Genomic DNA, 16783 nt, shown 5'->3' on the forward strand with positions numbered 1-16783 from the left:
TCAGATTTTATTAAAAAGAGAGCTAAGCAGTGCTTTCCCTCCTCCTCCCTACTCATGAGCAGTAGAGAGGGTTCAGAGGAACTGCTGCAGGGCTGTTATCTCCTGGTTAGCTGTTGTGTCTTTCTGCAGCACAGATCAGAGCTGGAAATCCTCCTTTGGAGTTCTGCACTTTAGTCACTTGTTTGCTCTTATGGGACACTTAACACTTCATTTCAAAAGGCTTCAGTAGATGTTTGTAGAAAGTAGTGTAAGCAGCTCTAGGAATAATAACTTGGATTTCCTTCTGCTGTTTGTTGAAACATGTGCTGCTAGTCTGCAGTAGCTGCTTTATGACATGAACTATGTACATTCCTCCTGGCCTCTGCTTTACTTCTTGTGTGTTGGGATACTGTGGTAACCAAAAGCTTAATCTCGAAATACATTTGAACATTAAACTTGTATTTCAGGGTGAGAATGGGGAAGTGGAAAATAGGAGGCTTTTCCCCCAGCTTGGTGAGATGGTCTAGAACAACCTTGTCGTGTTGTTGCTAAAGGTTGTGGTTTATGGCTTCAGATGCCTGGATTGTTAGTGTTCATCTACTTCTTGGAATGTTTGCAGATATCTTTGGGTTTTGGTACAGGACTTAATTAGGAAATGCATGAGCCATCTCCAGAGCATCTGTGAGCTTACAAGTAGGAAGGGGAAAGGAGGGGAGATGGAGAAGGTGAGGGAAGCAGCTAAGGAGTCTGGATGAGGGAGTCAAGGCAGGTGATGAAGCTCACAGAACATTCTCAAAATTGGTGCCTGTATTAGACAAATAATATGTCTCTTCTCTGTGATATTTATTTTCCCTCCAAGAGCTGTGGTGAAGATGGAGGATGTCCAGTGGTGCTTTAGAAGGATCCTTCCCAATCCTTGTGCTGGCTGCACAGGGGCCTGCAGTGAGCAAAGGAGCAGGGAAGGAAGGGGATCTGGTGTTCTAGCAGCAGACTCTGCTTTCACTGTGTCTGTAGCTGCTGCTGGCACCTGCACTATGATGGCTGCAAAGCAGTGCAGGAGAGGTCACTGTCTGCAGAGAGGGGAGAAGGATTTGGTTTGGACTTTGCAGTAACTCTGTGAGAAGGGGATTTGTGTCAAATCAGGGTAGATAATTGTTCCTCATAGTGCCTTTGCAGTATGAAAGAGTTTTCCTGTGGCTGTTGGTTGTTTTGTTTATAAGAATAATGACAAGTTCAGTTCTGTTGCAATAAACTTACTTGAAGAGAGGACAGGATTGTATGTTTAGACAGAAGGGTGTTGCTGAAAGAGTTGAAAGCTTCTGGTTGGAATGACTTAATTATCTGCAGCTTTCCTCTGGTCTTGTTTGGCAGAAAGGGATGATGCTGATCATTACTTGATGCTGTCTCGTTGAGAGAATCTTCTTAAGGTGCTTTTTCTGATGATGTAATTTTGTACAAGTCCCAGCACTTGTGTGGCCTGTTTCTTCTGTTGTTTTTCTGTGTGGAGTTCCCTGAATCTGTTTTGTGCTATTGAAGTTTGTGTAAGTACTGATGCCCCCCAAACTTCCTAGTTGTTCCTGAAAAAATCCAGATCCCTGACTATAAAGGAAATTTTTTTTAAGTTGTGTTCTGTTTTCTGTTCAGTTGTGTTCTGATTGTTTTTTCTTTTCATTAATATCTATGAATGTCTTGATTTAATGAAAATATAGAACAGGCTGATTATTTCTGTATTAAAGAATCTTCAATTATGGAAATTTTGCTGTTCCTGTGGATATAAATACAATAGTTTATTAATAATGGCCTTCTCTGAATATTGCTCTTATTAAATATGGCCACACTCTGCTCTTTTGGTTCTTTTACAGAAAGATATTACCAGAAAAAGCAAAATGCAGCTTGTATTTATTGAATTTTAATTTGACCAATTGGGAAAGGCACAGTTATAGTAAGACTTGAACTTAAACATTTTTGTCTCCTTGATGAGATTCTGGTATTTACATTTCAAACCTGTGCTGATTCCTGCTTCTCATGGATTTGGCAATCATGTAATGCAGGGAGGAGTTCTGCATCTGATCCTGTAGAACTTTCTGTCTCTTCTGTTTGATGTTTGGTTTTTGGTTTTTATTTTTTTAATTTCATAGGGCATTTCTTTGACCTGGACTCTCCAGCATTGTTTTTTTTTTTTGGGTGTGTGCACATCTCAGCAGTGTCTAACAAAACAGTGTTTAACAAAACCCCCACACCTGCACACCTTTTGCCTACTTAGACAAAAGGACAGGAAGACAGCTTGATGACTAAAGGTAATATATCTTTTTTCTTAGCTGTCATTGCTTTTGATTTTTTAGCATTTTATTTACTTATTGCAAACAAGTAGAAGAGTTTCTCCCCAAATTGACTGAAGCAGCTTTGAAAACTAGTTGAAAAAGCCAAGTGTGTAATCAGGGTGTGTCATCAGTGAAAGGAAAGGAAGAGATGCCTGTCTTGCTGGGAAGAACAATGAAGTTTTTATGAACAGAGGGCAATCACCAGTTTGAGTTGGAGTTTGGGAACCTTTGTGACACCTGTATTAAATAGGATTCCTTGCATTGACCTCGGCTAATTGGTGTTTCCATGCACATCTATGGTCAGTGGATGAAAAAAAGGCAGTTTGGTATTTGTGTGTGTTTAATTCTTTGGCTAAACAGGTACAGTGTGACTGTTGATGCCATAACTAATTGACCTAACTCTACTTGAGTACAATCTACAAAGGTTTAACTACAAACAAAGAATTAAAATGTGAAAGTACTTCCAGTTCTGTGAATTAGCTGTGAAGCTTTTTATTGACACACACTTCCCCCAAGTTATTAGATTGAGTCAACATCAAGGAATTTTAATTCTGTATCAGGATTTCAATTCAATATTGTCCCAGTGGTTAAATTTAAAGTTTTCTTGTGTTTCCCAGGTTTCTGCACTGAAAGGATGTTCTGAATGCAGAGTGGTTCAGTGCCTTCCATGGAGTGAAAGGGAAGGTGGCACTTGGAGCAGGGCTGCATGTGGAGAGGAGAGAGAGCAGAAAGGCAGCAATTAAAACTTTCCTTGTATGAGTGCCTTCAGTAGTGCAGATGGGGAAGCACAGAGTGAGTGTGGATGGAGATGGGAGACAGAAGCTCTGTGCCCTAACACTGATCCCATATGACAACCATCATTTAACTGCAGCAGCAGCAGCAGCTCTCTCCTCCCTGCAGAATACTTATTTATTTCAGAGGTGCTCTCTTTTGCTAATAATGAGTGTTGGAGCAGACTTGTCTCTTGGTGACCTTCTTTGGAAATTCAAACTCTACTTTGGGTCTGTTTTTTTCTTTTTTTTGTGTGACTTTTGAGAATGCTGAAGGCTATATCCAGTGAAAATGTAAAACCAATCCAAGTTTTGCAGTTAAGCTCAGGAAGTCATTAGCTTTCATTAAAAATGATCCTGTTTTTTTCTGTTCAGGTTCAGTGCTGGCTCAAACTTGAATGAGTTCCTTTTGCAGTTGAGATCAAGTTGTTATCTCAACAACTTGATTATTTTGTGTCTGTTACAAGTGCCTGTAATGCAGTGCTGGTGTTTCTGTGCCTTTCCTGTATCTGCTCTCACTGACAGTGGCCGTGGGTTGCTTGCTTTGGGTAAAGCTGGCCCAAAGCTGTGTAGGAGTCCTCAGTCTAAGAGTCTGCTTTATTCACTCTTGTGGTTCTTCCTCCCTCCCAGCTTTTCAGTGGCTCTTCCTTTTGCCTCAGTGGATTTGTCTGTGACATGGAATAAAGTGTCAGGAGGTGTTCTGACCTCCTTGAAGTGTCCCCTGACCTGCTTTTACTCAGGAAAGAGTGGGGTCACTGGATTCTGCATGAGCACAGGGCTGCCTTAGGTGCCTTCTGGCTGACTTGTTCTGCATGCTGAGGATTATTCACTTGTTCTAACTGTCCATTTAATTATTTAACTTCATTCTAATCCCTTTTACTGTTTGGACTCTGTATTTCCTCCCCCCATTAATAATTTCCTGGAATGCCTGCTTTCCCCTGCATACCATCAGATGACTTGGCAGCTCAATGCTGGGGAGAGTGTGCTGCTGATAGAGGGGGCTTTAGAGCAGCTTAAAGGGAGGGAGCTTAGGACGTGCTTTTATGTTCTGACTCAACTCACCTGTCTGACAGATGGATGAGGTTTTTGATATGCTTTTAAATGTTAAGGAGCATTTTCCCTTGTTTCACAGCAGGGATGTCATGTGCTGTGCTACCCAGGCAGTGCCAGTGCACGCTGGGGGTCAGGCATCAATGGGTTTATTCATCCTGTTCTCTCTCTGGTATGTGTTTCCACCTCAGACCAGTGGGTGTATCACTTGATAGCATTTCAGGTGCTCTGATTAGCTGCTTTGGCTGAAGGGCAGACATTTCCTTCTCCCTCTTGCAGAGTGTAATCATTAAATTCTCTCGGAATTGGTACCATCTGTGCATTGCAAGGTTATAGAAGCTTAGCTGTAAAGTGAAACCTGAGGTAGTGCTTGACTCTCATGGGAATCAAGATCATAACCAAGCAGAAAAAAAAATAAAATTGTAATGAGCACCTGAAGTCTGATGCAAGCTGTGAGCTGTGTGCTAAAGAAAACAAGTGTCATGGGGGGTTTGCTTTCAAATAAGGGTTTGCCATATTGAATGGTGTAAAGCCAGATGCCATGCCAGAAATCCTTTATTCATGTTAAGAAATAAAACCATTGTTCTTCAAGGACTCCTGTGCTAAATAAAAGAGTATTGTTCCTATTTCTGAATGCTTCTTTGCACTGTGTGTGAGCAATTGCTAAACTTCCTCCATACTGGCAGGAAATGTAGCTTTCCTCACTTTGTTTTGTGTGATCTTATCCACCTTATGTAGAAAAAAACTGAGTTGGAAAACAATTGTGTATGATACCACCAGTGTATTTCATTCAAAAGCTGCAAAATTTTCTAGTACTTAGTTTGTTTCCATCTCTCATAACCCTTCACACTGCACAGCACACTGACCTGGATGAGGAGACCTTTGAAAATGTCTTGTGTTGAGTGCCATGAAGGTAAGCTTTGGCTGAAGTGCCTGGGCAGTGTGGTGGCCATGTTCTCACTGAGTTCCACCATTTCTGAGAAGCACAAACTCCCCCTGTCACTGTCTTTTCTGAGATGTGAAGATAACACTTCTTTATCCATTTTCCTCCTTCCCGGAAGTTGCATTTTCTGAATAGAAAACCATTGTTTTCTGTTCAAACCCCTAAAACTAGAATTGGAATTGAAGGGGTTGTGGGATGTAGGGGAATTGGAATTGAAGGGGTTGTGGAATTAAAAAAGTCAGAATCATTTTTTTACTAGGGAAATAGTGCATGCAGCTACAGTGTGCTACTGCATGCAGCTGCAGTGTGCTCCTGCAGGAATAGCTTAATATCAGCTAAACAATTCCATAGTTCATGTTGAGTAGCCTTGGAACTGTCGATAATCAATATTTGCATATCTCTGTGTTCAGTTTGTTCCCTCCCTTGGACTGAAAATCAGAATGTACTCTCTGTTGGTGCCATTGCTGTAGGTTGTTGTAAAGCCACAATGATTAGGTAGCACTGAATAACCACAGTGGTAGGTCTGGCATCCTTGGAGCTGTGTTTGATAAGTTCTTGGTAGCTCTTCAGGGTCAGCAAAACAGTGAATTAAATAACCAGGTATAAAGAAATTCAGAGCCTTTACAGAGACACTATTTTCTCCAAAAGTGTTTGACTTTTTATCTTCATCTCCTTTGGTGGTGTGAAATTAGTTGCAAAAAATAGCAGAGTAAGAATGGTAGAGAAGATTTGTTACCAGTCTTTGAGAGTGTTTCACCCCGTGTTTATAATTGGTAACTTGTGACTTTAATATACACAGCTTCTTTTTTAAAAGAAAGATGGGTTTAGTTACTCTGTTTCTGTATTTTGTGCCTTTTAAAGCAGCTGGTAGGTAACTTTGTCATGTAAAATTGCAAATAGTGCCTGCAAAAATACTGGTGAGTTTTTAGATGCCAGAATTTATGAGGTGTTGTGAAGTGAGGGAGATGATGGGTGTGGGAAGGGGGGTGGAGTTCCTTTTGGGAATTAAAAAGTCACTTCTCAGAGTCTTGTGGATATTGCATATGTGAGCCCGAGTTGGGAATCAAGGAGATGGGAATCTTTTCCAGTTTGGAAGGACATGGCAGAGTAGTGCTTTGCCTCCAGACAAAAGCAGTTAATGTGTGCTGCTTAGAATAATAACAGAGTAATAACAAATGACGTGAACCTGCTTATTTGGAGAAGGAGAAGCTGATGTTTCCCAGACTTTGTGTTTGGACAGGCGAATTCTTTGTGGTTTTGTACAGAAACTTATTCTAAACCTGCATGAGCAGAGGGAAAATGCACATCTTTCTGTATATCTAAGCAACTTTACCAGCATTTGAGCTACTTTTAATTTTTCCTATTTCTTTCAATGCCACCAACTCTTATCTGGATTTTTGTTACTAATGTAGCAAGAGACCTGAAAAAGTAATGACGTAAATGAGGTTGTTCCCTGAAGGGGAATATCAAGATTATAGATTTGCCCCAGTTGTGTTTAACTTTTAAAAACTCTCCAGTTCAGGAGGCCTGCATTTTATGACAGTGAGGTCATAGAATAAGGTCATTTTCAAACACCAAGCTGTAAAGAAACAAATGTAAGCTTTTATCCTGGTTTCATAATTCTGCTGCCTAATCCAAAGTACCTGGATTGATTCCAGTCATATTTTGGCCGAGCTACCAAGGATTACTTTAATTTTTGGATTTTATTGAGTAAGATTAATATAATAACTGTAGTAACTGCTCTAGAGAATAAAAATGTTTACAGGTAAGCCTTTGGGGCCCAAGCCCAGGACACTGTTTTTTCCCAGGACACACGGGGACAAGAGCTGTGTGTGTACACATCCCCTGGTCTGTGGTGCCACCGATTTTGAGTATTTTCACAGCTCCTTCTCTCCTTGTTGGCAGTCCTTGACTTTGTTCTGCTCTAACCCAAACAATTGTTTGCTGATGGGGTGCTAAGGGGGTGTTTGCCTTTCTTGGTGGGGCTGTAACTGCGGGCTGCAGAATCCAAACGCTGTGGTTTGGGATGGAGCTGCCCCAGCACCTCTGCTTACATCATCTCCAGCCCGGCGCTCGTGCAAGTGTTTTAGAGACACAAGTTTTGGTATCCTTGTTGCTAGTGTTTGTTTACAGTTTTCCATAACAATTGGGAAGGGTTGTTGTTGTTGTAGGCCTAGGATGGGCCTGGAGCCACTGAGAACATTGTTATCTGCCATCAAGCTGCTCTGCTCTCATGTGAGAGTTGCCCTTAAATTCCTTATTTGAGAGTGAGAGCTGTAGTGTGTGATGTTCTGATGGGTGGGTTATTTTTAGTCTTTTGTCACTAAATGGAGACTGAACATATGCAGGGATTAAAACAAATTGTAGAGAATTCTTCCTTTGAATTCATTATTTTTCTAACTTATCTTACATCAAGAGATCTAAAGCCTTTTAATGTTGTATGTGTTACATTTGCCTACATCCATGCACTGTTTCTTTTTTTCCCCTTCTGCTTGCAGCCTGATTTTTCATCTTTTTATCTCTCTGGGACTGTCATCCAGCTCACTAAATCCTCTGCTGGTGCCAGTGCCCTGCTGGAAGTGGTGCCAGGTGCCTCTGTGATCCCTTCCACTGGCTGTGGAGAGGGAAATGGAGGGAGCATTAGGATCTAGTTGAGCTGATTCTCCAAGTGCTGAGGAGCAGTGGCAGCCTCTTCAGAGCTCCATTCCCTTTGGAATTTGGGTCATTCTTGTGTGTGCAGATAAGTATGGCACATATTTGATGTTCAATCTGTAAATATAAAAAAATTGAAGGCATTTTAAGATAACTGACAAAAAACCTCATGGCAACAACCACCCACAATATTTCCAAGTAAAGAATCAGCCAAGTGAATCAGAAATGCAATAGTATAAAAAATGTGGGCCAATATTTTTGGTGGTGATACTTCTGAAGCAGTTGGCACCTGTGACATCTGATGGATTAACCTTGGTGCTGTGGAACTGCTATGGAAATGCACAAAGGGATGTATCTAGCTGGAAACTTGCCTCAAAATAGGAAAGAGGTGTTTGGAGGGTTTTTTGATGTTTGGTTTTGGGGTGGGTTTTTGTTTGTTTGGTGATGGTTTTGTTTTTTTATTTCTTCTAATCATCTAATAGTCTTACTGAAATGTAGTTTGGGCTGGCTGGTTGAAGTGCATCTGTGAAGTTTTGTTTGAACAGTGCTGTGTTTCCTTTCGCCATCTTTAGGCCAGCAACATGTTCTTCTTTTGCCATATTTAATTTGAGTCATTTTGCCAAATCAGAAATGACTTGCTGATGAACAAATACTGTCCTGAGTCAGGTTTTCCAGAGCACTGGTTGGAATCTTGGCTGGGAACTGATTAAAAGATAAATATCTACACTAGCCTTGAAAGATTACAGAATCATGTTTCTCAATGGATTAGAAGTGATAATCAGATCACTCCATCACTGATCCACTTACTAATGAATAATTAAAGCAGGAGAGCCAAATGGTTGGAACACGGTAGGGGTAACACACTGCACACAGAGCCACAGGCTCACCAGGCCTGGGCTCACAATGGCAGGGAGAGGAAGTGTCACCAGGCACCTTGTCCAATCCAGGCGACTGTAATTCCACTCTGGTGGGATCTCCTTTGCTGTTGGGGCACTCATCCTGCAGGACAAATCAAATTAACAGCAAAGTGCCCTTTTATGTGAGAGTGTACTCCAGATGTGGGTGAACGTTGAGATTTGTGGTGGTGTGAGGCTTTGTAGATCTGGAAGGGGCCTTGTCTGGCTTTCAGTGGCAATGTCTGAACCTGGACCCAGTTTTGTTGTTGTTTTGGGTGACACATTGTCATTAGTTTTCCTTGTTTCCACTTTCTCTCCATGTTAGTAATTAAAGATATCTGCAGCTCTCTCCCTCAGCATGTGCAGAAACAGCTTTCAGCTCTGAAATATGGAATAGATCTGCTGCTGTGGGGAGTTTTTTAATGGCAAATCATTTGGAAGGGAAAAAGGTTGGATTCCATAAACCTGAAGGGCAACTGGGCCATTTTGTCTGCATTGTCTTTATCAGCAAATCTGCATGTACTTCTGTGCTAGTGCTTTAAACTGATTAACCCTTTTTGGTGTGTCTTGGGAAGGCCCAAATGGAGACAGACTGGCTAAGAGAGAACTCTGGAAAACAGAGTTTGTCTCTACCTTCTGTGGTGCCCAGTTGTTGGTATTGTACCCATTGCACCTGAATAGGCTGAACTACACCCATATTTACAGTGGAAGAAAATATCTCTAATATCAGCTATTTAGGCAGACCAGAGGCAGGGCTGTGTGTTGCCTTTTAAGGCTGCAGGTGCCTTAACACTGTGTCAGACTTTGATTTTTATTTGTAAAGTGTCAAGCTTTTTGAATTGTTACAAAACTGATAACAATTGTAAAAATTACAAAAGTTAGTGAAAATGGTTTTAGGGTAAAATATTTGAAAACCTGCTATATTTGTTCCTGTGTTGTGTATTTACTCCCCAGAAGTTTATAAGCAGCAGGGTTTAGTTTAGGGTTAAGTTCAGCGGTGTAGATGCTGCTGGTAACTGGTGTGTCCTTAATAATTTGTAATGCTCTGCTGATCCTGTGAATGAAATGAGCCTTGTGTCCCTTTTGGGGAGCTTTGGTGCACAAATGGCAGGGTGGGGGTGTTTGTGGTTCCCTGTGAGCTTTCCCAGATTGTCAGAGCAGTGCTGCAAGCTGAGGGAGCATTTCCCTGCTGTACTTGGTGACTGCAAATGCAGAGTGGCTGCCTCGTTCAACTGATGGCAGAGCTGGCAGCACACATTGCCGTGTTTGATTTCAGCTGGTGTATTTGAGTTCAACTTGAGTGAAATAACCATCTAAAATGTGCTTTTCTGTTTGTTTTTTTCCCCTTAATTTCTCAGAGAGGTGCACTGGGGAGTGAGGCAATTGTGGTGTTTATCAATGCTAATGAACCCCTGCTTTTCCTGTTTTCCTCCAGCGCTGTGTGGTGCTACGGTTCCTGAAGTCCCCCCCCAACCAGAATAAGGTAAGATTTAAACCTGTCCTGAATGCCCTTGGGTAAACTAATAGCCAGTGTGAGGAGAAACAAGAAACCTGTGAAAGAGCTGGGGCTGGCAGGAGTAAGAACAAATGGATGTTTTGAAATGTGCCTGTGGTTCAGGGGGTTTGGCAACAGGGGGAAATCTGAGGTTGCCTTATGTAACTGGGCTGATGTGAGTGCTGATACCTGAGGCTCTGTGTGGGGCAGAGGGCAGAGCTTTCGGTGTAAATGTCCCATATCCACCTGTGGGAGCACAGGGATGCTGAGCAGGAAAGGAGCTTCCCTGGCTGTGGGCAGGTGGGACAGAACAGGAGCTGCACACAGCTGGTTCATGGTCAGGTCTGCTGTTGACCACCTGCTGAGGAGCTAAAAAGCCATGGAGTGTGAACAAACACATGAAATGTTCACAGAAACCTTTGCCAGTGAGTCCTTGGGTGTCCTAGCTGTTAGAACCTCCCAGTTTCTTCATGTACAATAAGGTTTTCCTGCTCAAGAAGGAGCTGAAGCGAGTTACTTTAGATTTCTTTTAACAGGGATAAAAAATGATCAAAACCCAAAGATGGAGCATAAACACAGTGTTCCAAGGAACAAAAATGAGAAAAGAGAGCAGAAGGTTCAAATTCTTTCATTTCCTCAACTTGAGAGGAGTCTTTAGGGTGTGTTACCTGAGAGATACAGGGATGGCCTGAGTCTCAGCAGCCCTGAGCCATGGCTGTGTGAGGCACAGGGACACATTGTTCTGGTGGGGAACATACAGAAAGCATTGGGCTCTGCTGAGAACTGGTGTGTGTGCCTCATTCTAGGAAAAAAGAAACAGGGATGAATGTCAAGTAAACATCTAGAAAAGGGCATTTTATTGCTTTGAATCAGGAAGATAAATGTGAAAAGCATTCAGTTTTACAAAGGACAAGTTGCTAAAGCAGAGGAAGGCAAAATTAGTGGACATAGCATATGTATGAGTTACTTGATGGTCTTTCTGCTGCTACTTAACTGGAAAAAAGGTCTGGTAAAACCAAAGTACCATTCAAGTAGATTTTTGAGCTGCTTATACTGGCAGGAGTTCAAAAATGTATCTTGTGTTTTGGTAGTAGCCCAAGATAATAATGTTTAGTGTTAACAAGAGCAGTGATGAGTCCAGAGCACCACAAGAAAGGAAACAGTGCTTATCTCAATTTTTAGTATAGCAGCAGAGGACTAGACCACAACTTCATGTAAAAAGTCAGTCTGTTGCAGTTTATTTAAGAAAACAGAACACTGGATGCCTGCCCCTTTTCCTTTCTAGTTTTTCAATTTTAACTTCAAAGAGATTGTTGTACAGTAATTGTTTTGAACAAATTGACAGAGTATGAGAGTGTCACAGAGGAAGGCAGGAGGTGACTTCTCAGTTTCCACATCACTGAGGCTGGGCATGCACATTCCAGGGCTGTATTTTGAGGAGAGCTGGCTCCAGCTCTGCACTTGCCTTGCATTGGGAGTGTGTGGACTGGTGATACACAGTTCCCTCTAAACAGAAGGTTTTGTAATTTGAATATATTTACTTATTCTGGTGATTGATTTTTTTAACGGACCATTTTTTCTTGGAGCAGAACAGAATAAATATTTTATCATCAGATCAGTAAACAAAGGCTGGAGAATCAGTTTTGGGATAAACTTGCACATAGCAAGAATGGCAGGGAAAATGTTTTATTTTTTTAGGAATAATCTGTATTCCTGACTTAACAAAATGAGTTAGCTTCAGAAATGTTCTGTTCTGTCTGTGCATGACATCACAGATCATCCAAGGTAAACAATGCTGAAGGAAGCAGTTCAAGCAAAATATTTTCTAGTAATACACACACTGAAATTCAGATGTGAACAAATAGGTCTCAGTCTCTTCTGCTTAACTCCTTTGGGAAAGGTAAAGAAGTCTGGATGCTGCTTTGTACATTTAATTATCTGTTTAATTATGAATTTGGGATTAGATAATCCAGTAGTTGAACAAGTTGGTATTATTGTGCATTGTAACTTTATTATGATTGAAAAACACTCAATGTAACTGCAGAGATTGCATTGCTTGAATAGAAAGTCAAGTGTCAGCCTCAGGGAGTGCTTTTAATTGCATCTTGCTATGTTAGTATATGATCTTCATGAAAGAATTAAAAAAAATATTGTATAAAGCCTATTGGAGTTTTGGTGAGTGAGCTGGCAGTAATGATGGGTCCTTCAAAAGCTTTTAATCTTAGTGGTTTTTGATATTAAAAGATGATGCTCAAGTAGCCTGTTAGTTGTTCTTTGTTTCACTTAGATATATCAAATAGACTTACTCTTAAAAGACATTTAAAGCTTGATTTATAATTTTATGGTTGTATTGATCTTTTTAACTGGTGACTCTTTCCATCTAGTAAAAGTGGCAGCAGTAAATTTTAATGAAATGTTTATTTCTCAGTCTGAGAGTCTGTGTGTCTATGTTAATCCCAACCAAACAGAACCCTGGGGGTGCTGTGTACATCAGCAAACCAGGTGAGAACCATCTGTAAATGGGAATTAGCTGAGATTTCTGTTCCTGGTGAGATGGTGTAATGTTCCTTCTCAGCACCCAGGATTTGTGTCAGTGAAGGAAGGGGCTGTGTTGTCATTTGTGATTAGTGCTGGACGTGGTCTTTCCTCCTTTCTCTAGGCAATGTCAGTATCTGGGTGTTGTCTCTAGTATCCTATTTCCTCTTGCTCTGCTCTGTTTATATTTTTTTCTCCTGCCCTCGTTTTTCCTCTTTGATTTGCTAACATGTACCCAAGTGTTGCACTTTCTTTTCCTCCACTTAATCTTATTGCGAAGTTTGAAGAGGGTTTGTGTGTTACAAAAGGACAGAGTAGCTCTGAGGTTCTCTGTTGTAACAATAAATACCTTGCAGAGGAGCAGAGTGTGCTGGAGTGCTGGCAATGGGCTCATGTTGCTGTACAGCTCCTTTGCTGGGAGTCTGTCCAGGTCTCACTGTGCCCTTGTCCCTGTCCTGCTTCCAGTACTCATCAGCTTCCTTTCTGGCTTTTGGCATCTTGTCTCATGGAAACCTTTCCTTATGAAATTACAGAATATCACAGTAGAGTAAGCTTTCTCACTGTGTGGGGCAGGATTTGGGACAGATGGCAAGTTCTGTAGCTGTTCATGCCAAGGGTTGGGATATGGCTCAGTCTTTGCAGCCATTCTCTTCCCAATCTCCATGATGTATTTTGTAACACTCCGAGCCTCTTCTGCTCTGCAGCTGTTGGGCACCTCTTTGGAGTCTCTGAGCTCTTTTAAGAATAATGGTAAGAGTAGGTCTTGAGCAGTCTCCTCTTGTTCCACCTTTGTCACTTTCTCTCTCCTTTGTCTCCTGAAACCAAGGAGGAATCATCTTTTGTGACCATTTTTCTGTGTGTCCCAGCCCTGAGGCAGCAGTAGGGAAACAAATTCAGCACCTTTGATGTGTCTGTTTGACTTCAGTGTGCACTGGCCTGCCAAGCCCAGCAGTGAAGTTATTTGTTAAATCACTGACCAGGATGTGTGTGTGTTCTGGAGTGTTGTTGTTGTTATTTTGGAGTTCAGTCACTACATTTCTGTTTTCCAGACTCCAGAGGAAATACTACACCATCTGCAAAACATTGTGGACTTCGGAAAACATGTGATGAAGCAGTTCTTTGGGGAGAACTATGTTCACCATGGGGTAAAAGATTTGTTTTTAAAAGAAATGCTTAGGCATTGTAAACACTGAAGTGTTTTGGGGAACACCGAGTGCCAGTGAAAGGAACTAACAGGGTTTGCACACAGGAAGCATTTGGATGCAAACAGGGACCTGCTCTGTGCTGATGAGGTGATTGGATTGTACTCAGGGCTTTGGCTGTTTCAAGCTACTGAGTGTGGTCATTTCTCTGCTCTGCCTAAGGCAAGAGGGGTGTGTGTGTGTGAGAGAGATTTTTAGACTAACTGCAAAACAAGGGGAGAAACCTGGTTCATATAAATTGTTGAGGTTTCTAGAGGTCACCTCTTCCCTTGCTCTGTTCTTCAGGGCAGCCAGATCTTGTTCACTGAAGATCAGATCAGTGAGAAAGTTACAGCTTCACCTGGAGCTGAGTTACACAGTTCTGCCTTGGAAGGGCTGGGATGTGACACATGGGACTTTTTCACTTGTGGAAAGGACAAAGTGATGCAGGTTCCTTCACACACATTAAACTTGCACTGAAAATGCTCTTTGCCATGCATTTATTTAAATTAGTGCTTGGTTTTTATAGAGGAGCAGGTGTTACATGTGATTGCAGGTACTGGTGTTCACAGACAGTGAATCAGAGGGAGAAGCTGCTGACTGCATATTTCAGTGTGCTTTGTGGAACCCACTGAACTTTGCTGCTCCATTTCAACACTCCCAAATTGGGTATTAATTTTTGCATTAAAATGTTTTATTTTTTGTTCCCCAATAGGAAATTATTCAACTGCCTTTAGACTTTGTAAGACAGCTCTGTTTGAAAATCCAGCCAGAGAGGCCAGGTAAGTGCCAGGGGTGGGATTAGAAAGGAGCTTCCTCAAGCTGTAAAGCATTTTCCTTTGTTCTAAAGTAAAAAAAAGCATCACACTACAGAATATAAGGAATTTTATTTTTATATTTAGACAATGATAAGTTGAAAGTTTGTTGTGGAAAAAATGGATTCTGTTCTGGAATTAAAAGTAGTCTGTGATAGCTCTAAAATAGGCAAAGAGATTGGCCCTTGTGGTGTCTTATGTTCCCAAAAGTTCCTGAGAAGGGCCAAAAACTCCTGCTTTAGCAAAACTCCTTGAAGATAAATACAGTGTTAAAGTACTGTAGTCAAGTGCTTTGACACTTTTCATCCAGGGAAAAAAAGGAATTAATTTACATATAGTGAGCACAGGTCCACAGTGCCAGGAACCAGTGAGGAAAGTTAATAGTGTGTAATAAAAGCTAAAAAACCAATGATACTCTGGTGGGAGGGAATGATAGAATTTAGTTTTATTTTTCCAAGGTGCTTCACAACAGTGAATCTCACTGTCCATTTTTAGCAGGATTTTTTTTTAATGTTACTCCTCACATAAGCCTGTGTAACATACAAAAGAGCTTCTCTAATACTTGAGATTTCTGTGCCTTTCTGATTTGGCAAGTGGCTTTCAGCTGTGAAGGTGTGAAGGATGTACTTTTGCTTAAATTTAGAAAAAGAAAACAAACCTCAACATTTTGCTGGAGACAGAAGGCTTCTTGCTCATCCTGGTGAAGCAGTATGGCATGACAGGCTGGTGCCTGAGGCTTTGGTTTCTCAGATTTATTTTTTCTATTGCAGTATATTTTTCATTTTTCTTAGCAGTGGAAACTGTAACAGGAACGTGTGTTCTGCGTGTCTGTTTAGTAACAGGTATTTGAAAATCTGTGTGCTCTTGTTAACTTTGAACCACAGTCTCACAGACCTTTCTGTGTCCCAAAGGATGCACGTGGAGAGAGGCTTTTCAAAGGATTTTTATGCAGAATGCCTCTTGAGTTAATGATATTGCTGCCACTTTTCAGATCCTTTTGACTCAGCTGAGGGATGGTAGGTCATGCATAGTAAGCAAAGGGGAGATCAAATCTTTGAATAAATACAGGAATGAGTCACTTGACCCGTTGTTGGCCAATCCATTTCCTCGCTGTTTCAGGTCTCACCTTTCTTGGGAAGAGCTGGGAGCTGGCCATTAACAGCAGCTCTTGGGACAGTTTTGAGGGAACCGAAACCAGGCAGTGATAATGGGGAGGGCAACTGTACGAATGCATAATTGGCTGCAGCTGCCAAACCTGTGTCCCGTCCTTCCCCGCTCGTTCCCACGCCCCACCTGGTGACCGAGCTTGCTCCAGAGCGAGCGAACGCCCCAGCGCTAATCCCCCTGTTGGTGTTGTTTGTCCCCTGCTGTCGCAGAGTGTCGCTGTGACAAGGACATGGACACGCTGAGCGGTTACGCCATGTGCCTTCCCAACCTGACGCGGCTGCAGCCCTTCCGCTTCGCCGAGCACCGGCCCATCCTCTGCATCGAGATCAAGGTGGGCAGCGACAGCCTCGGGCCGGGGCCGGGTTTGTGTTCCTGTGCAGCACTGGGGGAAGGCAGAGCTGTTTCACTGGCACCCATAGGAGGAAACGCCCCCTTCTCTCTTCCAATTCCCCATCTTTTGAAACTTGGGAAATTCCCAGGTGTTACAGGCTTTTCACAGCAGTCTGGCGTGTTGTTATTTTTTAAAATAATAGGGAATAATTCAGCTTTTAAGTGCTTGAATTTTTTATAATTTAAAAAAAATTAACTGGAAAGATTTGCATATTGTATGCCTTTATATTTCTATAGAGAGAGACATTTGGATTTACGATCTTGTTTTGTTTGTTTGTTTTAGCCAAAGTGTGGCTTCATTCCCTTTTCCAGCCATGTTTCACAGGAGATAAAGCACAAGGTGTGTCGTTACTGTATGCATCAGCATCTAAAGGTAATTATTAAGTCACCCTGCTTCCCTTTGGCTGTATTGTGCTCTATTTGCTGTTCCAGACTTGCTTTCCTGTTGAAACTTGCTCGAATCTCTGATATGACTAAAGCTGGTAGGAGGATACACAGCTGAGTTGCTGGGTGTGAATTTATTTAGTGAGAGATGGAACAAGTTCTGTGGGAAGCTGGAAGCAAACAAATACAATATCAGCCTTTGGGG

At 41.8% G+C, this 16783-nt stretch overlaps 1 protein-coding gene across 1 annotated transcript in view; it reads left to right on the forward strand.

The window, feature by feature from the left end:
- Positions 1–16783, forward strand: part of IPPK (inositol-pentakisphosphate 2-kinase) — a 30112-nt gene that overhangs the window by 3378 nt on the left and 9951 nt on the right. The window contains exons 2-6 of the mRNA XM_071440007.1: positions 10047–10094; positions 13691–13786; positions 14538–14604; positions 16014–16135; positions 16478–16567. Of these exons, the coding sequence (XP_071296108.1) occupies positions 10047–10094; positions 13691–13786; positions 14538–14604; positions 16014–16135; positions 16478–16567 (423 nt within the window). The remainder of the gene's footprint in view (positions 1–10046; positions 10095–13690; positions 13787–14537; positions 14605–16013; positions 16136–16477; positions 16568–16783) is intronic.

This window comes from Agelaius tricolor, unplaced genomic scaffold, assembly GCF_023055355.1.
Source record: "Agelaius tricolor isolate 1412-34295 unplaced genomic scaffold, bAgeTri1.0.p SCAF_14, whole genome shotgun sequence".
Lineage (NCBI taxonomy): Eukaryota > Metazoa > Chordata > Aves > Passeriformes > Icteridae > Agelaius > Agelaius tricolor.